At 41.8% G+C, this 24,624-nt stretch overlaps 1 protein-coding gene across 2 annotated transcripts in view; it reads right to left on the bottom strand.

Moving 5' to 3' along the window:
- The window catches only part of NUDT4 (nudix hydrolase 4), a 56,136-nt gene that overhangs the window by 13,689 nt on the left and 17,823 nt on the right, over positions 1-24,624 (bottom strand). For both annotated transcript variants that reach the window (XM_065399283.1, XM_065399291.1), the window contains exons 2-3: positions 23,000-23,110; positions 67-111 (exon numbers count right to left, since the gene is read on the bottom strand). In XM_065399283.1, coding sequence (XP_065255355.1) covers positions 67-111; positions 23,000-23,110 — 156 coding nt within the window. The remainder of the gene's footprint in view (positions 1-66; positions 112-22,999; positions 23,111-24,624) is intronic.

Here is a 24,624-nt window from a genome sequence, read left to right as displayed (position 1 = left end):
GTCGACACATCTGTATTTAGGTATGTGGGTTTGGTTTTTGTTGTTGTTTGTTTTTAAATAGCTCACCTCAAATATCCCCAGCAGTCTGCCTAGTTTTCCCTTTACTCCAGCCTACAAGAGAAGAAAAAGAATAAAGTGTTACCATGTCAGGGTTTTTTTTAGTTCAAAGCTGAAGTCTGACTTGTGCTTTTGTAATGGAGTCGTTACAAGCCATATAAAAATGGATTACACAATTTTATCAGAAGATACTGTAGAATTAGTTCATAGAGAAATTTTACCTAGACACCATTATATTACTTCAAAATGACCCCAAACTTTCTGGCATCCGAATATGCTTGTGGGGCAAAAAAATCTGTCTATTCAATAATTTGTGGGCCTAATAGGAATAGGAAGATACATATTTGATCTTATTGACTTAAGGTGGTGGGCAAGAGCATATTAGCACCAAAGTGCAGAGAACAAAGAATAGCTGACGTCACATATGCATCTAGACCTAAATGTTATTTTATTTGCCACGTTCCTCGTAAGCTATTTACACATTAGTAAGAAACCAAATGGGGGACACAGTGAGTTAAGGTGAGTAGAATGAAATAAATGGAAGTATTAGAAGCATACTTTACCAAGGCTGAGCAATAAAGTCAAACTAAAGAACCAACAGAAACCCCTTTAACAGGTCAATAGTCATTCCATAAGAAGTAGAAGTCCAGCTAGTGATGTCCAAGAACACTGTCAACAGCTAGGGTAAATCAAAAGGCAGGACTCTAATACAATTTTAGGATACTTGATGTGACAAGCAGAGTTATATGAATTGCCTTCACACAATCTGGACATAATAATTACATTGTACATGGTTCACAAATACAGATTTAAGTCATGCATGAACCTACGTTCGGGATCCCCACACCTGTAGTTTACATCTCTATTTTTCTAGTTAGCAATGCTACAATGCTAAAATTCAGAGTTTTATTTTAGAAATAGCTTCTCAGCACACCTCACATACAAGAGAAATCACTATCTACCTAGTTTTCTCCAGTTTCATATGTACAAGTAGTTTGAGATATTTCCAGTGAAGAGGCACTATTTATGCTTTACACTTAGGTTTCGATTTGCAGTTTGTTCAGATTACTTTTTTACGACTCAAGGGTAGCAAACCCATTTGCAGAAGAGGCTATAACAAAGGGCTTTTGTACACTTGAAATGTTGCAGCTGCAGCAGTGCTGCTGTAACACTTCAGCATAAATGCGACCTATGCCAATAGGAAGGGTTCTCCTCTTGGGGGGAGAGGTGGTAGTTAGGCTGATGGAACACTGGTTGTTCGGTCGGCTTAAGTAGGCCACTCAGAGTTGTGGATTTTCACACCCCTAAGCGATGTATTTAAGCCAACTTAGTTTTCTACTGTATACCAGGCTTAACTATGGCCTTGTGATATAATGTATATAATACATGAATTCCTAGTACTGTAAAATAATTTTCTAGCCTTCATTCCCTATTTCCTGTACTAGCTAAAGAATCAGAATAATTGATGGTGTCTTATGCCTTTGAGATATTTAAGGAAGAAGATGGATTTTAATGAGAAGCTCAGACAGGAGACAGAAGTGAGTAGAGGTTTTAACAAGCTGCTAAGAGACACTGCATATTGCTTTATAGTGAGCTCTCAACCACTAAAGTGAACAATTTTTATGTTTATTTTTATTTATTTATTTTTTTAAACAAAGGCAGATGGCTGGTGTCCTTTATGAAGCATCTTTGGAAGATTAGAACTGAGCTCAGTCCTATTCCAGGCAATGGGAGTTTTGCCACTAATTTAGTAATAAGATTGGGCCTGAAGTTACTGCAGAATACACAGCCAGCTGCTTTGAATGCATAACAACTTGCTAGAACTATTACTACACAGCTTTGAGCACACTTTATAAAAAAAACTTTTATTTTTTTAAACACCTAAATATTAAGGTTGACCTAGCTACATTGCTCACAGTTGGCAGTTTCACACCCTACCTAATGGAGTTGGGTTCACTTACCCGCACTGTAGATACAGCTAGGCTGATGGAAGAATTCGTCCATTGACCTAGCTACCACCTCTCAAGGGGGTGGATTTACTAATAGAAAAACCCTGACATTGTAATAAGTATCTATGCTACAGCAGCGTAGCTGCAGCGCCACATATGCCCTGCTGTAGCTGCTTGTAGTGTAGTCATACCCTCAATGAAGACTGCAGTGAGCCTTCTGTTGAGCATACTTACTAAATAATCCTTTGTATACCACTGAACAATACAGCTGAGACTCAGAATATTTACTGCCTTATGTAATTCATTGGAGGGCCCTGCGTCTATTGTAACTTCAGATGGAATTTCTCTGGTTGTTCTGCTCTGATGAAGTGCAGCTGCCCAGACATTCTTATTTGACCAGTCTACTCTCCCAGTGTATGGCCTGGGCTACACTCGCGTCCAGACGAGACGTGAGAAATCAATCTCCGATACATCGAACCAGGGCCAGCTCTAACTTTTTTGCAGCCCCAGGCAAAAAAGGAGAGAGAGCCGCCCTGCCGTACCTCCCCCCCGCGAGCGCCGCTGAAATCCCCGCTACCCCAGCGCCGCCCCGCCCGAAGCCCCGCCCCCACCAAGCGCCGCGCCGCCCGAAGCCCCCGCCTCCCCTCCGAACACCGCCCCGCCCAAAGCCCCGCCCCCCGAACACCGCCCGAAGCCCCCGCTCCCCCTCCGAGCACCGCGCCGCCTGAAGCCCCGCCCCCCCAGCACCACGCCGCCCGAAGCCCCCACCCCGAGGGCCGCGCCACCAAATCCAAAAAAATAAAATAAAATAAAATAAAAAAAATCAAGCGCCGCCCTGCCCCAATGTGCCGCCCCAAGCACGTGCTTTGTCGGCTGGTGCCTGGAGCAGGCCCTGCATTGAACACTACCCGCCGATCCGGCAGGTAGTATAGACGTACCCTATAAGTAAAACTTGGCAATTTAGTAAATTGCCTGAAATACAGAAACCTGTATTTTTAATGATACCCTTTTTAGCATGTGGCAATTCTAAACTTTATTGTACAAGATCAGAAGTATTCATTTTTATTTTCTCCAAAAGAAGTTCTCTTCTTGCCACTCCTAGAATCTGAAGTCTGAAAGAACCAGCTATTCTGTAGTAAAAACGAGAGTTTACTGGAAGTAAAGTTAATGGAGAGTGTGGCTACAGTTGAGGCAAATGTATTTTCTTCATAAAGGAAACCTGTTGGTTCTCTTCTCTAACTGGACCAAGATATTTGTCATTTGAGAAAGTCAGAAAAATGTAAAACAAGAGTCATGCAATTGGAATTCCATAGAAATGAGAAAATGGTGTCATTCCAGAAGCTACCCTATTGACAACTTTTTTAGTATACAGTTCGGTTATGTTTCATCTGATCCAGAAAAGCTTTAAGTAAATTGAGATTTGTTTTGCTTGCTTGTTTCTCAACTTTGTCCCGACTCTAAAGCACCCTAGTCTGACAGACCATGTTAAATTGGGTTCCAGAAGTCTGGCAGAGTTAGATTAGCGCACTTCACTACAAATACACCAGTATGGCTCCTCCCTATGTCAAATGCCACAGGGACTTTCTTACAAAATCAGTTTGAATTGGTAGGAAGTATTCAACTGCTTAGAGCAGCGGTTCTCAACCTATTTATAATTGTGGGCTGCATGTTACTTGGGCCGCAGGTTGAAAACCACAGACTCCTCCCCCACCCTCCATGCCCAGCGCCTCCAACCCAGAGATCCCTCCACAAAGTGGGGCCAGGAGTGGAGCCCTGGGTGGGGGGCCCGACAGCAGCCCCAACACTGAACCTGGCTATATGGGGCTGGGCGTTAGCCCCACCGTGCGGGGCCAGCCAGTGACTCCGACCCACCCTGCCCGACCGGGCAGCCCGGACCTCACAGCGCTGGGCGACCCGGACCTGCGTGGCCACGCCCTTTAGCACACAAGTGGGCTGGAGAACTGCTGGCTTAGAGTAATATGTTTTAAAAGAACATATTAGTCTAATCATTTAGCAGTTTTAGTCAAGTCAAATCTTCCAGCAACTCAGGCTTGAGTCTGCAAATGACTTTTAGCCTATATTATAGGAGAGCTGCATTTTATATTGGAAAGTCTGGAAAAAGCTTTAGAGGTGATCCAGGGAATTACAGATCAGTAAGTCTTACACTTGTACCTTGCAAATAGGGTTGTTCTATTTTTAATTAGTTCAAACACCTAGGAGATCATGATGTAACTGATCTAAATCAGCATGGTTTCTACAAAGCAAGATCATGTCTCACCAATCTTAGAATTCTTTGATCATGTCAGTAAAAAGTAATGGATATAGGACAACCGGTTAACAAATTTAGACTTCCAAAAAGGTCCTGCCTGATTTTTAGTAGCCTCTTGTGCAAGTCCTGAGGCATAGGTAAGAGATTGGCTAGAAAACAAGACAGTAGAATTAAATGGTCAGTTTTCACCAAAGAAGGGTTAACAACAAACAGGGTGCCTCCAGGAAATTCAAGCAAGTTGTGTGGTAGCAAAATTTGCAGATAACTCAGTTTAGATTAGTCAGGACCAGAGTGGACTGAGGAACTTCAGAGAGACTTAAGCAAACTGGGCAAATAGGCAACAGAATGAGAATTTAAATTCAGTGTTGATAAACGCAAGATAATGCACATGGGAGGGGGAAAACTGAAGTGCTCATACTCTTTACAAGGTTTCTTCCTTGTGTTAATTTAGAACCTAAGTGTCACTGTAGACAGCTCAATGAAGACATCTGCTCTAGGTGCAGTTGTATAAAAAAAATAGTGTTAAGATGCACAGGAATAGGATTGAGTGTAAGAATTTATAATACCTTTTATATACTTGTGCAGTATTGGTCACCCCATCTCAAAAATAATATTGCAGAAATAGAGGGATTCCAAGAAGCAGTAACAAGTATGAAGTGAAGGGGGAAACTGGGATTATTTACTTTAGGAAATGAGTAAGAAGGGATGTGACAAAAGTACATAAAACAAATTGTTCAGAGAAATTAGATAGCTTCTGTTTTTCCTGTCTTGTAACAGGAGTGAGATCAGCTGGCAGGTCATCCTTTCCTGAGTTCAATGCCATCTTAGGTGTCTGCTTCTTGGAGCAAGTCTATTTAAGACTCTACGGTCAGCAGGACCTAACTGAGGAAGGACACTGAGCAGCAATCTAGAATATTCTTTCCCAGGAGCGGGGGGGAATAGAGAGACACACATACAGTATGTCAGACTAACAGGGTTTGAAGATAAAAAGGTTTTGGCTCCGCCATAAAGCAGGAAGGGAGCCTTGGTACCCGGTTTTCAGCATGAGAAGAGGAAGTTGCTCACCTTGTGTAATAATGATGGTTCTTTGAGATTATGTCCCTATGGTTGCTCCCCTTTAGGTGTGTCTGCGTCCCTACACTTCTGATTGGAGATCTTTGGTAGCAGTGTCTGTTTGGCCCACACATGTGCTCTCCCTCGTGTTGTGTGTTGAGGCTAATTAGCGCTGCATGGGTAAACCACCCTCAGTTCCTTCTCTACCGCAAAGTCTCCATTGAGAACTCTGAAGTAGAGGGGAGGAGGATGGGTTTTGGAGCACCCACAGGGACACACCTCAAAGAACCCTTGTTGCTGCAAAAGGTGAATAACTTCCTCTTCGAGTAGTGTCCCTATGGGTGCTCCACTGTAGGTGACTCCCGAGCAGTATCTCTGATGGGAGGTTGGGTCTTCAGAGTAGAGTCTTTTATGGATGACACCACTGTGGAGCCGAAGATTGCTGGAGACTCTGCTTCCAATGCTATCGCATAGTGTTCTGCAAATATATGAGCAGATGCCCAAGTTGCTGCCTTGCAAATTTATGAGATAGGAGCATTCTTGAGGAAGGCAACGTACATGGAAACCGATCTCATGGAATGTGTATGGATTCCAGATGGAGATAATCTATTGCAAGCATGACAGCAATGGTTAATACAGTTCAAGACCCATTTGGAGAATTTCTGGGCTGATATCACAGAGCCTTTTGACCTTTCTGCAATGGAGAGGAAGAGCTGTGGTGATTTCCTAAAGGCCTTCATCCTGTCAAAATAAAAGGCCAAGGTCCTCCTAAAGTTGAGTATATGTAGTATAACCTCCCTGTTGTCATGGTGAGGCTATGGGTAAAAGGTGGGGGAGGTGAATGCATCGGTTTATGTGACAAGATGAGGATGGCTTGCAGATGAACTTGAATATTGCCTAAGAGTGACCTAGTCTTTAAATGCAATGAAGGAGGGGTGGGGTGTGCCATTAGTGCCGCAATCTCCCTTATTCTCCTTGCCAAGGTGATGGCCATTAGGAATGCCATCTTTGTTGACAGGTAGGTAATCAAGCACGTGGCCACAGGTTCAAAGGGCAGTCTAGTTAGGCTCTTTAAAACTAGATTTAGATCCCATGTTGGAATGGGGTGTCTGGTTTGGAAAAATCTTGAGGAATCTATTTGTAGCCGGGTGAGTGAAAACAGAGTATCCCTCTATCTGTTGATGGAAAGCTGTTACGGCCGCAAGGTGTACTTTGAGCAAACTGAGGGATAGCTCTGTCCTCTTGAGATCTAGTATGTAGTCCAACATCATGGGGAGGACAGATGATGTCAGGGTGATTTGTTTGGACCAAACCTGAAACCTTGCCCATTTTTGCAGGTAAGTGAGGTGGGTAGCTAATTTTCTGCTGTTTAGTAGCACTTCCTGTATCTCCTCAGAGCAGTAGCTCTGTGTTGGAATCATGAAGGAGCCAAGCCTGGAGCCAGAGTATCTGCAGGTTGGATGGAGAGTTTGTCCTGTGAGAGGAGGTAAGGAGTGGGTTGAAGAGGGATTGATGGACTCATTGCAAGCTGTAACAGGTATGGGTACCACATCTGTCTCAGCCAGGTAGGAGCAATCAGTATAACGTTTGCTTTCTCTTTTTATTTTTATCAGGACCTTCTGCAGCAGAGGGAACGGGGAAAGGAGTATGGGAGGCCCTTGTCCCATGGGAGACGCAGAGAGTCTCCTAACAAGTGTTTTCCCAGTCTGGCTATGGAGCAATAGAGTGGGCATTTCCTGTTCAGATAAGCAGTGAATAAGTTTATCAGTGGGGTTCCTCCATTGATAGAATATACTGTGGAGTACTGTTGGGTTCATTTCCCACTTGTGGTCATGTGAGAACTTACGACAAACTGTCTGCTGTTATATTCTGTACTCCCGGTAGGTAAGCCATGGACATCAAAACATTGTGGCAAATGCACCAATTCCATAGCTTTAGCGCTTCCGTGCACAGTGGGGATAACTTGGCCCCCCTTGGCAGTTTTTGAGTACATGCACGCTATTGTCATGATTTTTTGTGAGAGTGTCCCTGATCAGTGGGAGAAAGTGAGCACACACATTTGACCACTGAATTTGAGTAGGTTAATATGGGGAGTCGCCTCCGTGGGAGACCACTTGCCCGGAGTCTTGAGGTTGTTCACATGTGCTCCCCAGCCTATTATGGATGTGTCCATAAATCAGAAGCAATGGGTGTGTGGGGGTGGGGGGGTGTGAACGAGACCCTCATACAGACATTTGTTGGGTCTTTCCACCACTCCAGGGAGTGTGATCCTGGAGGGCATTAACAGAGGTTTGTATAATCTGTCTGTGTTTGGTCTGTAGACAGATTGAGTCATGTCTGTAGGCACCTCCTCTGTAGTCTGGCATGAGATATTACCAACATGCCTGCCACCACATGCCCAAGAAGCTGGAGGCAATGTCTGACATTTGTGGGCTGGTCTGAACTGTCTCAGAGTGGTCAGGCTGTGAAATCTGTGTTGGGGAGAGATTGGCCCCCTATAAACACCAAGCGCTGTACTGGAGTTAAGGTTGATTTTTGGACATTGGTTTGTAGACCCAACTTTGTGAATACATCCATAGTTCCCTGGATGGCCCGTAGGGCATCTTCGAAGGAGAGGGTTCTGAGGAGACAGCTGCCTAAGTATGGGTAAATCATGATTCCCTGCGAGCGTAGATGAGCTGCTACTATGGAGAGGACCTTGGAAGATACTCTGGAAGCTGATGAAAGGCCAAAAGGAAGTACTCTCTACTGGTAATGGTCCTGACCTAGGGTAAACCTCAGGGATCATCTGTTGGATGGTTAAACTGATATGTGGAAATAGGCATCCTCGAGGTAGTGGGCAAGAACCAAGTCTGTGTTCTAGAGTTTTTTTTTTTTTTTTTTTTTTTTTTTTTAAATCGCTGCTAGTGTGACCATCCTGGATGTGTGCATTCACATATTTGTTCAATGCTATGAGGTCTAGTATGGTCTCTAACCTCTTTTCGTGGGGATCAGGCTATATCGGAATAAAAGCCTTTGCCTCGGAGGTGTACCAGAATGGGTTCTATGGCTCCCAGGCATAGCAGGTAACCTATTTCTCATCTTAACAGTCACTCTTGAGAAGGGTCCCTGAAGAGGGACAGGGAGAGAGGGAGGTGAAATGGAGTCTCCAATGGATTCTCTATCCAAGACCCATCAGTCAGTTTTCCGAATTTTGGAGGAACAGAGCAAGGCAGCATCCAAAAGGGATGCAAATGGTTAGTGAGTTGCAGTTGTTGTACGGAGTGGTCTCTCAGGGCCTTAATCAGAGCATCAAAATTGGTATTTTGAGGTAAAAGGCTGGGATGTTGAGGATTGAGAGTCTGTTTACACCTCTCAACTTTAGACTTCTTTTGTTGTGGTTCATAATAGCGCTGCAGCAGGTACTGGGGCAGCCATGATTTGTCAGAAGACGGAGGACTAAATTCTTTTCTGTCCCAGTGTGTAGATCCCCAAACACTTCAGTGTGGCCCTAGAGTCTTTGAGAAGGTGGAGTACGTGTCACTTATCTGCAAACAATTTGGAGCCCTCAAAAGTTGGCTGCCAAAGAAGGTACTGACCCAACAGGTGTGATGCGACAGGCATCATGGTTATGACTGCTGTGATACTGAGCGGGCCGCTGTATCTGCAGCACCTAGTGCAGTCTGGAGTGCTGTTCTCTCCACTAACTGCCCTTCATGAATAATGTTCTCATTGTGCTCCTGGCAGGTGGCCAATAAAAACATTGTTTGGCATAATTCATGTGGTCATATTTTGCCATAAAGGCCTGGTAATTTGCAATTCTGAAGCAAGGTTATCAAAAAGTATGCTTGCCTTCCAAATAAGTAAAGTCTTTCCCAGTCCCTATCTTATGGGGGTATTTTGTGTGATGGTGGTGGCCATAGGAATTCACTGCATCCACAACGATGAAATTACATGGACGGTGTGAAAAAAAGAATTCTGTATCCTTGGGCATGTATGTAGTTTTTAAGTCAGCCATTTGCATGCTGGTGTGACTGAGGCTGGTGTTTGCCATATTACCTCAGCTGGACCCAAAAGCACCAAGTTAATCAGGAGGGTGATCCTCGAGGATGACGTGTGCAGTATGTCCAACAACTTAGGGCAGGTATCCTTCACCTCCACGAGAAGGATCTACAGTGTCTGTCACCCTCTTTGTGAAGTCCTGAAAGAGTTTGAAATAGTTTGCCCTGGACAGTGGAGGGGGCATCACCGCCTTGTCTGGGGAGTACGAGATTTGTTTGTGGTGTGGCCTCCTCTCCTAGTCTGGTCTCCTGTTCAAGTTTCCTCACAAGGTTCTGAGGCTCTGGATATAGAGGCTGAAAGACAGTGCCTCAGACTCCCAGTGGGTGACAATAGATACATGGGAAGTATGGGGCCTGTAGACTGCCCACAGATCCCAATATGGCCACTGGTGTAGTGGAACCCGTGGCTGGTTATAGTATGGGAGTGGAGGCTCAGAGCGAGGGTATATCGGGGAAGTCGCCAATTTGTGGACAGAGGAACCATGGTGAAAATGCTGAGAAAGTGACCAGGCAGCCATCCTGAGGATATGCTGGATACTCATGATGCTGATAAGGAGAGTGGAAGTGAATGCCTCTGTGGTGTTGATTCTGGTATTTGAGTAGAGGGGACTACAGGAATCTCAGATACCACAAGGTCCCTGAAAAAACAAACTCCTGCAGTGCCATGGTGATCAGTACTAGCGGGGCTTGTCAATGTTGACTTCTCTGTACTGAGAAAATGGGCAACCTTACTCAACATGGACAGTCTGACAAGGGTTGTTTAGAAGTTGGTGGTACAGAGGATTTCTGCACTGATGCAGTCCTTATAGGGACAGTATGGTTTGTGTTCTTGCCTCTGACAGGTGGTGCGGCTGTTTTGAAAACTGCTACTACACAATAGCAACTTAAGGTTTCCTAAGTTTTACGGCCCATGTTATTAAGTATACCTGGTTTCTTAAATTGACGGACAGTTGGCATAGTCTAAGATTTTCTGCTTAAATATTGTATTGTGTACAGTATAAAAAGAGTCTCCCAAAATGGAAACATATCACCAAACATCAGGCAGTTTAGAGAGTTTCCTGGTTTTTGCCCATTTAAGCCCCTATTTGTGAAAAATTGGAATTCTTTACAAAGAAGTAAGGTTAAATTATACAGAAAGGCAATCCACATGCTTTCAGTTTAGAGATACTATTAGATAAGAAGCCCCTGACATGCTGTCAAACAGGCTAGCTTTCATCTTACTACTCATAACATGGGGTTTCAGGGACTAAGAGCTGTTGCCTGAATACTGTATACAAAGGATGTATTGTTGCAACATCTACATAAATACTTGTTCTGTTTTCATATTTAAAAATCTCAGAAATTACTGAATCACATTTAAGAATTTACTGTAGTTTGCCTGGGCTTTGGGAGACTTTCTTGTTCACAACTTAAATCTAAAAGTAGTCAGTCTTCTGGTTTGTCTGGCTTCTTTTACTAGAGGTTTTCTACAAAATGGCCCTTTTGAAGGCAAATACCTCCAAAAAGTGATTCAGTTTCAGTTAGAGGTGGCATTATAAAATCTTAATCTTAATTTCAAATTATGCACAAGAATAGGTTATAGAAATAAATTGCAAAGTTTTGAACTGAGTTGATATCAGGAATTTGAAGCTTATCCTAGTTGAGTGGTTCCCAAGTGGTTGTCTTTAGAGATGGCTAGTTTCAACGGAGCAGATGTTTCCAGCTGCTTTTATAAGTGGCCAGAACTTTACGAAGAACTACCTGGAGCCCTGTTAAAATTGTTTACAAAAAAAAAAAAACAACTGCTGCAAACATAGTAGTGGGGACTAGAATATCCTACCACTAGCAGAAGATCAAGGTGGCTGGGTAGCACTTTTAGGGTGAAGGAAGCCCTATGCTGATCTTAAAAGGGTCAGCTGTGTCACCAAATGTGCTCATTACTGAATGCTTATCCATTAGCTAGCATAAAGCCTTGTAAATGTGTTCTGCAAGTTATATTGTTCCAGTCCCAATCCCACTGACAGTCTTTTTTTTAAAAATCAGAACAGTGTCCCTTAAAACTATTGTGGCATCCATGAAAGTAGAGTTCTCACAAAAATAAGTCACTTATTTTTTTAAAGAGCTTGTTTTGATCAAAATGCCAGTTTAAAGACAGGAGTGAAATGATTCAATTTTATATTTGGCGCTCTTCTGTGGTAAAAATAGAAGTTTTCCCCTCCTCCCCATCTCTTAACAAGGGGAGAGATTTTAAACTCATTAAAAGTTCTACTCAAGACAATCTCAAGAGTTTTAGAATAGTTTTAGTGTTTACTCCTGGAATGTTTAATAAACAAAGTCTTCAGCAGAATGTGACTAGATTTGACGTTTCAGGGCATTTACAAAACTCACTTACCAAAAAGTTAGAAAAGAATGGTTATTTACCTTACAGTTACCATGGTTCTGAGTTGTCCACACAGATTCCCCTTTTGTGTGCATATGGCGCATGTGCACAAAGATTGGATTCTTTTGAATAGCAATGTCTTGGAGCAGTGCTTGGGTCCTGGATACCCTCATGACCACCAGAGCTGAGGGAATAAGGGGTGGGGCAGCCTCAAACACCTCAGTTCTTTTGCCAATGAAGAATCCCAAGTTAGCAGGGAAAGAGGATGGATCATGGAATCTGTATGGTCAACACATCTTAAAGAATCAGAGTTACTGTAAGGTAAATAAATTGTTCTTTTGAGTAATTGTCCTCACAGTATCCTGTTCCTGGAGGTGGGCAAGAGTCCTATTTATACAGATTGGAGGACCACCCTTGCGAAGCTTGCATCTGATCTAGAGGCCTGCACCAAGGTATGGATGTAGGGTGGTAGAAGTGTGGAGTGAACTCCAAGTTGCTGCCCTACAAATCTCAGTCAAGGGGACATTGTTCAAGGTGGCAGCAGCAGTCGTCACCTGGGTTTGAGTTGAGTCAGACTTAATGTGTCCAAGGGAATTTCTTAGACAGCAGGCACTTGTGCAGTCCAAAACCCATTTAGACAGCATCTGCATGGCTACTAGTTTGTCATCTTCTGCACATGTGACAAATAGCTTTGGCAAGATCCTAGGTAGGCAAAAGGACAATGCTCTAACCACATCGAGCACATGAAGCTTTCAGTGAAGAACATTGTTTGGGAAGAGAAACTGGCAGAAGAATGGGCTGATCAATATAAATGGGCTAATCATTCTTAGGCAGGAATTTCAGATACCGCCTCACTGTAACCTTTACTTGTTTAAAAAGGACCACTCCACATAAGGACCTGGATCTCCTATTCTTCTGGCCAATGGGGCATCAGGAGGGTAGACTTCATGGAGAGGTAGCCATGGGCTCAAAGGGAGGACCCATTAAGCCAGCTAGTGTGACAGAGATCCTACAGAACAGGGGAATCTATCTGGTTGAAAGGCATGGGTCAGTCCTTTAAGAAACCTCATTACAGCTTTTGTTTTAAAGAAACATTATACATACTAGTCATCAGATCCTTGTATTTGACAGGGTGTTACCATATGGAAAATGACTGCCTAGGAAGGAGTACTGTGGAAAGGGATATGGGGGTCAGAGTGGATCACAAGCTAAATATGAGTCAGTAACACTTGCAAAAACAACAAACATTCTGGGATGCTTACAATACTCCTGCTAATACAAGACACAGGAAGTAATTCTTCCCCTCTACTCTGTGCTGATTAGGCTTCAACTGGAGTATTGTGTCCAGTTCTGGGTGCCACATTTCAGGAAAGATGTGGAAAAGTTGGAGAAAGTCCAGAGAAGAACAACAAAAATGATTAAAGATCTAGAAAACATGACCTATGAGGGAAGATTGAAATAATTGGGTTTGTTTAGTCTGGAGAAGAGAAGACAGGGGACATGATAACAGTTTTCAAGTACATAAAAGGTTGTTACAAGGAGGAGGGAGAAAAACTGTTGTTCTTAACCTCTGAGGAAAGGACAAGAAGCAATGGGCTTAAATTGCAGCAAGGGCGGTTTAGGTTGGACATTAGGAAAAACTTCCCGTGAGAGTGGAATAAATTGCCTAGGAAGGTTGTGGAATCTCCATCACCGGGGATTTTTAAGAGTGGGTTGGACAAACACCAGTCAGGGATGGTCCAGATAATACTTACTCCTGCCTTGAGCACAGGGGACTGGACTAGATGACCTCTCAAGGTCCCTTCCAGTTCTAGGATTCTATATTAGAGAGTGAGCATGACATGTCAATTTAATAAAATCACTTAAAACGAGTGAAATCTCTACCCGTACACATTTAGTAGACCAGGCACATCTACCAAATATTAATACTCAAAGAAATTGGATGGGTATACTTTTCTTGCAGGTGAATGTACTTAAGAGTATTAATAAAAGGTACCCAAATATCAAGTACTTATCTGTCCTCTAGTCTATTTTGGAAGCCTGCTTTATGACATATGGTTTGACACTTCAAGAGGTCCTAATAGAGTCAATGTTGATAGGAGCACTGTGGGGGGGGGGGGGGGGGGGGGGGAGATGTGTAAACCAGCTTGATGGTGCCCTTCTGGACTCTGAAAAACTATGGGATTCCTTCCTCCATTGCATAGCCAGGTCCCACGGTGCTATCCTCAGTAGAGATGGGTCATATTTCATTGAGGATGGTCTGCGGTGCTCCCTGGGAGGCAAAAATGGCAAAAATCCTCCTCCATAAGTGGGGCATGCCATTCAGGTGTCTTGTTCTCAGTCAGATGTATGGCTGGTTCTGATCAGTCATGAGGGACCTGTCTATCTATTGATTGCCTCTAAGTCTGTCCAGGATTGGAGACTCTGGTACTGTTCCCACAGCTAAGTCTGCTGGTGTGTAGAACTGTCAGTGCAGAGAAGAGTGTTGGTACCTTGGCTCTTCAGTGGTCAGTGCCAAAGTTTTCCTCAGTACTGCATTCATCAGCACAGCACCACCCAGAGTTAGTGTAGGATCAGCCGCCTGAATGGTACCAGTAGCAGTGTGGTGTTTGTTGTGGAAAGCTACCATCTTTTGTACCAATTTTGCCTTGGAGCTTGGGCGAGGCTCAGCCTTGAAGCTCTGATGTATGGGAGCTTTAGGAGGGGCTGTGTCTTCTGGCTGAGAAGGGAAAGCTAGGTCCTTCCCTGATCCTTAGAGGGATGCTCTTTACCTCCCCTCTCCTGTGCCAAAATCAGGGCATAGGAGCAAGGTTTCTGAATGTCCCTCAAACTTGGGGTGACATCATGGCTCACTGGACAAATGAGTGACATGGGAAGGTGGCCTCTTCAGTTGCCTACTGGGATCAGATGCTTGCATGAATGTTTAAGAAATGAAGTTTCCATCTGACTTTTCTTGCCCTCAGGGTGTGTGTCTGAAGTTTTGCACACTGAACAGTGCTCAGCACACGTCCCTCTCCCAAGCATGAGGCACCTCAAGTGTGTCATTGTTATGCATCTTGCAATACAGCAGTGCCTATTTTAAATCCTGTAGACTTGCCTTTGCCCATTTATACCTAAGTGCAGGGTATCTAGCCCTTGCGCAGAAGGTGGAGGATGTAAGAAAACCCATCTATACCTTGAACCTCACTAACTACAATAAACTTTACAAACGGGTCTAAACTAACTTATTCTAATATTTAACAGTTCACAAACAAAGGTCAAACTATACTGTCAACTACGGTGGCTGCAAAAGTTCCTGAATGGTCTCTACTTTTAAATTCTAGTTCATAGCAAATATTTCGTGACTAAAAGCAGTGTTTGTCATGATCTCCTTGATATTTCAGTATGAACAGTGAGCAAAACCAAGTATTTAAGTGTTCCTTTAGCGAATACTTGAGCTGTTCAAATGTACAATTTTAATTGCAGGATCGTGGCTTGTTCATTCCACTATTCCCAAATCTAAACTATAGAAGAATCCTAGAGAACTATTTAATGAAAAACAGCTTAGAAGTATATTTTAGTATGAATTTCAGGATTTCATGTAACACAGAAAGGAATCCAATATGGTCTACATAGCCATATTCAAAAAGCTCTTTCCAAATACTCAACACTTACTAAACCATAAGATGCTTCAGAAGATAAGACTTCAGGCCGGGATTTTCAAATAAGCCTAAGGCCTTGTCTACAGTAGGAAAGGTTTGCTGGGGTTACTTACACCAGTTCACCTTCCCCTAAACAAAATAGACTCTTTCAACCAAATGACCTTTTTGCTGGTATGCTGCATTTATACTAGGACTTTCATTAGGTGTTTTATTCCCCCCCGACATAACTATGCCAGCAAACCTTGAGTATACAAGGCTTGAGCATCTCTGCTATGGAAGATCATAAATTAGTGAGCCAACAGACTGATACCCAACTCAAACTCTAATTTCTTCTCTGAATCAGCCAAAATGAAGTCAAGATAAATCAGACCGGGAACAAGCATATCAACATGGAAGTGAATGCCTGGCTGCGAAGATGGTGTCGCCAGGAGCGCTTTGGCTTCCTCAACCACAGGATGCTTTTTGAGGAAGGACTGCTAGGCAGAGATGGCGTTTGCCTTTCGAGGAGGGGAAAGACCCTATTTGGACACAGACTGGCTAACCTAGTGAGGAGGGCTTTAAACTAGGTTCGACGGGGACAGGTGAGCAAAGCCCACAGGTAAGTGGGGAACACTGAGACCTGGGAGATGGGTCAGAAACGAGAGGGAGTGTGGGCTATATTGGCAGAGAGAAAGGAGGGTCAGGACAAAACTGGGAGGCAAGATCAAACCAGTATCTTAGATGCCTATATACAAATGCGAAAAGTATGGGTAATAAGCAGGAGGAACTGGAAGTGCTAATAAATACAACTATGACATTGTTGGCATCACTGAAACTTGGTGGGATAATACACATGATTGGAATGTTGGTGTGGATGGGTACGGCTTGCTCAGGAAGGATAGACAGGGGAAAAAGGGAGGAGATGTTGCCTTATATATTAAAAATGTACACACTTGGACTGAGGTGGAGATGGACAGAGGAGACGGAAGTGTTGAGAGTCTCTGGGTTAGGCTAAAAGGCGTAAAAAACAAGGGTGATGTCATGCTAGGAGTCTACTACAGGCCACCTAACCAGGTGGCAGAGGTGGATGAGGCTTTTTTTAAACAACTAACAAAATCATCCAAAGCCCAAGATTTGGTGGTGATGGGGGACTTCAACTATCCAAATATATGTTGGGAAAATAACACAGTGAGGCACAGACTATCCAATAAGTTCTTGGACTGTATTGCAGACAACTTTTTATTTCAGAAGGTTGAAAAAGCTACTGGGGGGAAGCTGTTCTAGACTTGATTTTAACAAATAGGGAGGAACTTGTTGAGAATTTGAAAGTAGAAGGCAGCTTGGGTGAAAGTGATCATGAAATCATAGAGTTTGCAATTCTAAGGAAGGGTAGAAGGGAGAACAGCAAAAGAGAGACAATGGATTTCAGGAAGGCGGATTTTGGTAAGCTCAGAGAGCTGATAGGTAAGGTCCCATGGGAATCAAGACTGAGGGGAAAAACAACTGAGGAGAGTTGGCAGTTTTTCAAAGGGACACTATTAAGGGCCCAAAAGCAAGCTATTCCGCTGGTTAGGAAAGATAGAAAATGTGGCAAAAGACCACCTTGGCTTAACCACGAGATCTTGCATGATCTAAAAAATAAAAAGGAGTCATATAAAAAATGGAAACTAGGACAGATTACAAAGGATGAATATAGGCAAACAACACAGAAATGCAGGGGCAAGATTAGAAAGGCAAAGGCACAAAATGAGCTCAAACTAGCTACAGGAATAAAGGGAAATGAGAAAACTTTTTATCAATACATTAGAAGCAAGAGGAAGACCAAAGACAGGGTAGGCCCACTGCTCAGCGAAGAGGGAGAAACAGTAACAGGAAACTTGGAAATGGCAGAGATGCTTAATGACTTCTTTGTTTCGGTCTTCACTGAGAAGTCTGAAGGAATGCCTAACATAGTGAATGCTAATGGGAAGGGGGTAGGTTTAGCAGATAAAATAAAAAAAGAACAAGTTAAAAATCACTTAGAAAAGTTAGATGCCTGCAAGTCACCAGGGCCTGATGAAATGCATCCTAGAATACTCAAGGAGCTAATAGAAGAGGTATCTGAGCCTCTAGCTATTATCTTTGGAAAATCATGGGAGACGGGAGAGATTCCAGAAGACTGGAAAAGGGCAAATATAGTGCCCATCTATAAAAAGGGAAATAAAAACAACCCAGGAAACTACAGACGAGTTAGTTTAACTTCTGCGCCAGGGAAGATAATGGAGCAAGTAATTAAGGAAATCATCTGCAAACCACTTGGAAGGTGGTAAGGTGATAGGGAATAGCCAGCATGGATTTGTAAAGAACAAATCGTGTCAGACCAATCTGATAGCTTTCTTTGATAGGATAACGAGTCTTGTGGATAAGGGAGAAGCTGTGGATGTGGTATACCTAGACTTTAGTAAGGCATTTGATACGGTCTCGCATGATATTCTTATCGATAAACTAGGCAAATACAATTTAGATGGGGCTACTATAAGGTGGGTGCATAACTGGCTGGATAACCATACTCAGAGAGTTGTTATTAATGGTTCCCAATCCTGCTGGAAAGGCATAACAAGTGGGGTTCCGCAGGGGTCTGTTTTGGGACCGGCTCTGTTCAATATCTTCATTAACGACTTAGATATTGGCATAGAAAGTACGCTTATTAAGTTTGCGGATGATACCAAACTGGGAGGGATTGCAACTGCTTTGGAGGACAGGGTCATAATTCAAAATGATCTGGACAAATTGGAGAAATGGTCTGAGTTAAACAGGATGAAGTTTAACAAAGACAAATGCAAAGTGCTCCACTTAGGAAGAAAAAATCAGTTTCACACATACAGAATGGGAAGAGACTGTCTAGGAAGGAGTACAGCAGAAAGGATCTAGGGGTTATAGTGGACCACAAGCTAAATATGAGTCAACAGTGTTATGCTGTTGCAAAAAAAGCAAACATGATTCTGGGATGTATTAACAGGTGTGTTGTGAGCAAGACACGAGAAGTCATTCTTCCGCTTTACTCTGCTCTGGTTAGGCCTCAGCTGGAGTATTGTGTCCAGTTCTGGGCACCGCATTTCAAGAAAAATGTGGAGAAATTGGAGAGGGTCCAGAGAAGAGCAACAAGAATGATTAAAGGTCTTGAGAACATGACCTATGAAGGAAGGCTGAAAGAATTGGGTTTAGTTTGGAAAAGAGAAGACTGAGAGGGGACATGATAGCAGTTTTCAGGTATCTAAAAGGGTGTCATAAGGAGGAGGGAGAAAACTTGTTCACCTTAGCCTCTAAGGATAGAACAAGAAGCAATGGGCTTAAACTGCAGTGAGGGAGGTCTACATTGGACATTAGGAAAAAGTTCCTGTCAGGGTGGTTAAACACTGGAATAAATTGCCTAGGGAGGTTGTGGAATCTCCATCTCTGGAGATATTTAAGAGTAGGTTAGATAAATGTCTATCAGGGATGGTCTAGACAGTATTTGGTCCTGCCATGCGGGCAGGGGACTGGCCTCGATGACCTCTCGAGGTCCCTTCCAGTCCTAGAACTATGAATCTATGAACAGCTTTTGCGCTGACATGTTACTTAGGACAGTTTTATGGCAACTCTTCAGCATTAAGAGAAAGGGGAGAAGATTCCCCTCAGTGGTACTCTAATATAACACCACTGGCATCCAGCACCAGGTTTCAGTTAAGAATGTTCTGCATAAGCAACGCTACAAGTTAGACTGATCAATATTGAATACCTTTATGCTTATGGGGTAAGCTTTTCCTATTAAATCCTAAACAGACAATATGCTCCTGAAGATAAGTGAACCAGGCTTCTCTGAAGAAAAACAGTAGGTGGCATTTGATTTCTTGATTTCCACTGAACAGCAAGTGTCTCAAGCTACTATGCATATAGTGGTTTAACATGTTGTGTTAAGTAGCTATGGGTAGCTTCTTTGAAGAACTGAATTGAAAAGCATTTCCCTGTCCTAATTTTGAGGAAAGGCCAGGAATATACACTAGCAGGTTCTAGTAAAATCCACTCTTAAGAGAGCTTCCATTTGAACAACTAACCATGACTGGGTTAAGTAGGATAAGCAGTCAGAAGCCACCTATAACCATTTTTTTTGGTTATAGTCCATCTCCAGGGCTCTAGTTTGCCTAAAGAGAAGTGTAGTTTTTGTTGGAAGCTGTCCACTAGTTACAACAGAAAAGGTGAGAATGGAGTTGAATTGTTTGTGGTTTTCCTTGTAGAATTGTGTTTGTACAGGTGCAATAGCAAGTTAGAGCCTTTATTCAGGTTTTGGGAGTCAAATAGTCAGTGTTAGCTTGTTACTCCTATGCAGGATAGGACTGTCAAGTCACTGCTTTGAAATACCTCTTTGCAGTTCTTTTGAAGTGTCTGATGCCAGAAAGTTTAGTTTAAGACATTCCTTTATCAGATTTTATGCATTCCCAAATATCGGTGGCCTTTAACATGCATCTAAATTGGAAGATAAATTCAGTTTTAGCCTGTAATCTTTCAGACCTAGGAGTCATAGGCCATCAGCTGATTTATATATATAGCAGTGTCAGGCAACAGTACTGACAGTCTTACCTCCTGTTTCCTGTAGATGGAGCAAAACCCATGCTGTAGTTATGTAGTTTAGTGAAGCAAACTTCTGTATATTTTATAACAGTTAAAAGCTTTGAACTTTGATTTTGTGAGCTGAAATTAATATGGCATCCAAGCTTTGCCAGATTTATATCCCAAAGAGGCTGAATAACCAAGCAGTCATTTACTTTCTGATGTGACAATATTCTGCACTTGTTTGCATGCTCACAAAGTAAAATCCAATGAGTTTCTCCTGCAGGAAACAATTGCTGCAAATAATGCAGAACTGCAGTTAGGTATCACACATACTGCAGAACACTTTTTAGGGAAAGTTTTTGTAGGCACTTATGTAACCCTCCATCACTTGTGTTTTATTATTTTCCATGTATTTAAAAAACTGCTGGATTGAGTTTCCTAGTCTAAATTAATCCCCTATGAAAGTTCTCTCAGACATGGGACTACCAATACATTAAATTTCGTTGCACCAGTGAAACGTAGCTGTTGCAGAAGGTTATGTTTGCAGAGAAGGGGGGAGAATAATCAGGTGTTTACAGCTAATAGAGATCTTCTAATATAATTATGTATCTCTATCCTTATATTCAATCTTCTACAATGCCAAGACTCACTTTGTTTCGGGCACTCCTATTTAAGTTTGCTGAGAGACAGGGCCTGGTCCTTTCAGCTGGCCAATCCTTCACTACTTTTGGAGACCCTTCCCTTTTGCAATCACAGCCGGTTTTATTTCCATCCTCCATACTTAATCAATCAAGGGTTTCATTCTTTAAGTGAAACCCTTAATTTCTGGAATGGCTTGCCAAGGCCTCTTCCTTAACCCATATTTTTTTTTAAGTGCTGTTTAAGATGTTTTGCATTCCGTTTTAAGTATACTCAGATGCCTCATTATATGGATATCGGTACAAGGGACATACAAAGTTTCTTTCCTCTAAATGCAATCTACAATAGAGAATGCAAGGTGTCAAGGGATCTTAAATTGTTGTGTTTGTCAGAGGATGAAGCCATCCTTTAAGGCTCGTTTTACACTATAAAAAACAGCAATAATTAAACCTGGAACAAGAGTATGATTTAAAATGCAAATTAATTTAATTGAAGCCCAGATTAAATATTTGCTTGCAATACCTAAATATTTTAAATCTGTGACTTTTATGATTTTAAATAAAAGGTTGAAAGAATGCCAGTGCAGACTGCAGTCTTTCACACCTAGGCAGAAAGCTTACTAAAGAAACCAGCTAGTGTCTACTTCTGTTCAAGAGACACATGCAGCAAGGGTTAGGATCATGTCAATATGCAGCAATACAGCTATCAGTACCTCTCAAACTGCTGTCTTGTTCTCTAGAATCTCAGCTTTCATTTAAAATAAAGCTAGTTATCATAGTTGGAAAAAAGCATAAAAGCAAACTAGTTTAACCAATGGAGAGATGTTTTGGTGAGTCTACAGAGAGCTTGGAACAACCGTTTGGAATTGTGAACTGCCCCCTTGTCCTCAGTGAGGTATGTTACCTTGTGTTTTGGATATTTTATTATTTGTTCTAGAAATATCTCCTCTGTTTCCTCCTGATTTGAGGATCTATAGAAATCCCTTACCAGGACAGCATCCCTGTATTTTTCCCTTTTATTTTCAACCAGGGCCTTCACTGGTCACCACCTTCTGGAGGTCAGAACAAATGCATATATTCTTGATGTACAATGCAATACCTTCTTTTTAACCTGACTGTCCTTCCTGAAGTTATAACCCTCTACACCAATATTCCAGTCGTGAGATTTATTAGTTAATCTGACACTTTCACTTTAAGTTTAATTATATACATTTCACTTTACTGCAGTTGATCATTGATGTACTTTATTTTAGCTGGAAACTAGCAATGCATATCTAGTTGTGAAGTAGCTATCAAAAATTAGGTATGATATTCTTGAAGTATTTCTGCGGACTAAAGATACAGGTGAAGCCTGTAACTGTGTTTAGATAGTATTTTTAACTAGTTTGCCCAAGCACAATATTTAAAACTTGATTAGTAGTTTACTTAAAAGAAAATCATTTGCTTTAAGTGTCAAGCTACTGAAAGGAACTGTTTGTTCATCAAAACTTAGACCTCTAAAGTTGGCTTTAGAAGAAAAATGTGGGTTGTTCCGGTCTTGCTTTATTGATGGATAATGGCCAGAGGCACTATTTTTACCGTTGAAATATCAAGTCTCTTCTTGAAGAATTACCACTATTGGTGTTCACCACATACCACTTGTAAATTCTGTTTAACTTACTGTATATGATCTTGGAAGAAATTTTATGGTGCAATGCTTTTAGCAGCTGTGCATGTAGATGAAATATTCACTGCCAGAACCATTTACAGAAATTTTAGGTTCTAAGCTACTGCCTATATGGTGTTCTCACACAAGTATACAAACACATTACTTGATGCCAAAACATTAGTTTTTTGTATTAGAACAGAAACTCAGCCCTCAAATGAAGAGGCAGAGGTGAACTATTCAAACATTTTCTCAATACTTTGTCAGGAATTTGAGTTTGATTATTTTAAAGTGAGGCACACACTAAGAATCCCTTTCCTTCCAACTACTCGGGTCTCATTACTTGATTTAAGAGACCCACTAGTCCTCCAGTAGTCCATAATGTCTTACATGTAAGACAGAAAAATCTGAAATTAAGGTAAAAATAAGCAGAAAGGGTCCCCACACCCTCCCACCACCATCGTGCAGGCTTCTTTAGAACTACCTCCCCCCCCCCCACCCCTTTACATGTCACATTCTAAGAATTTACTATACTGTCTGCAAATTCCAGGTTTCAATCTAAATACTGATCATAACCTACTTCCATAGCAACGTATTCTGATCATTTATTTTTTGACTCATCTCATTTTTAATGCAAATTAAGTCTGAAATAGAGTAAGCTATAAATTCTTTGGAGTTTGTGGATCATTTGAATTTTGGCAAATTATATTGTGAAAGAAGTTGCTGAAGTTGATTTTTCTTTTTTTCCTTTTTCAAGATCCCTATCCGAATATGAATGGAACTGTTAAATCTAGGTTTACCTCTTCATAAACCTCTCGGACTGCAGCACCTCCTGGTTCCTCCTCTGGCTCCATTCCTCCACCTGGTACAATCCACTGATCTGGGTACCGACTACTACTCACTAACAGCACCTGAAAGGTCAAAATACATGCATTTAAGCAGTCATTTGAAAATAATCTGATTGGAGAGTCTGAAGGCTACTAACCATTTTCCTACAGTGCACTTGTTCATGATGCCAGATGGATTATAGCTTTCAAAAATGTAAATCAGAAATAACCTGCAGCTAGATTTACATGTGAAGTACCAACTCTTTTTAAAAACCTTGAGATTAATGAAGGTTAAGAGTCAAGATCCTCAGTCCTATACTCAACCCCCCTGCACATGTTTAAACAGGGCATTTTCTTACATCACATTGTTGAGAACTTTTCTGACAGTTGTACGATGAAATATATCAAGCTGATTTAGAGGGACACCTTTCTAGACTGATGAGGCTTTTGTAAGAAGTCCCAACAAGTAGAATTATCAAAAATATAAAGTTTAAGCTAGATATTTCCCTGCAATTTTTACAATATTGACATTGCATGATTTAATGATGCAACTTCACTATAACTCAGGTTAGAGAAATACAAATAGTAAACAAAAAGCAAGAATCAAAAACAAGTTAGTTGTACATTTTGAAAAAATGTATCGATCAGTTATTAGTAAATTAGGAGATACCTATTTAAAATGTGTTTTGTCTTCATGTTTAACCATCTATTTTGCATTAAGGTTGGAAAGAACATATTGGGCAGATAGGTATAACAGACCTTTAATAAAACTAATCATCATCATAGTGCCTAGGAGCCCAAGTCAGAGTGGGACTCCACTGTGCTAGGCATTGTACAAAGAGGACAAAGATGGCTTCTCCCCGAAGGAGCTTTCTTGTACAACTGTTGCTGCAATAGAATTTTAGCATTGTACAGTTCTCACCATTAGCCAGCAACTGCAATTTAAAATTCTTGGATAGATGATAAAATAAGTATGTACTGAAGTTAAAGGTTACATTGGATAGTTTTATATAAAAGTGAAATATGGCAAGGAAGACCATGAAAATGGAACTCTGATGGAAAGAGCATCTGGAGTTAGTAAAATATTACCTGTATTTGAGGCCATTTTCACTCTGACTAGTAGATTCTATCTATAGTAGTTCAGTATGAAGCTTCTTGGAAGTTAGCACAAGATAGCTTATGTAATCACTTTTCTCCTTAGAAAATACGTTTTCCTTTTTAAAGATGGAAAGGAATATAAACATGTACTATAAGCAAGCTATTCTCAGATAATGAAGCCAATAAGTGCAAAAACCCAAATCATGTAGTGGATCGAATTTTCACTAGAACATATTGCTCAGTTTAGCTATGCTAGATGTTTGGATGATCACATTTGGCCTTACTTGGGGGGGGGGGGAGGGAGGGAGAAGAGAGAGAGACATTTTACAGAACAAAAATAAATCAAACTAAGGAGTTCTTAATTATATTATTCTAACAGGGGTAGGCAACCTATGGCACGCATGCCAAAGGCAGCACGCAAGCTGATTTTCAGTGGCACTCACACTGCCCGGGTCCTGGCCACCGGTCCAGAGGGCTCTGCATTTTAATTTAATTTTAAA

Source organism: Emys orbicularis, chromosome 1 (assembly GCF_028017835.1).
Source record: "Emys orbicularis isolate rEmyOrb1 chromosome 1, rEmyOrb1.hap1, whole genome shotgun sequence".
NCBI classification, from domain to species: domain Eukaryota; kingdom Metazoa; phylum Chordata; order Testudines; family Emydidae; genus Emys; species Emys orbicularis.
Note: the sequence above shows the minus strand (reverse complement) of the source record. Positions and strands in the feature narration are given on the sequence as shown.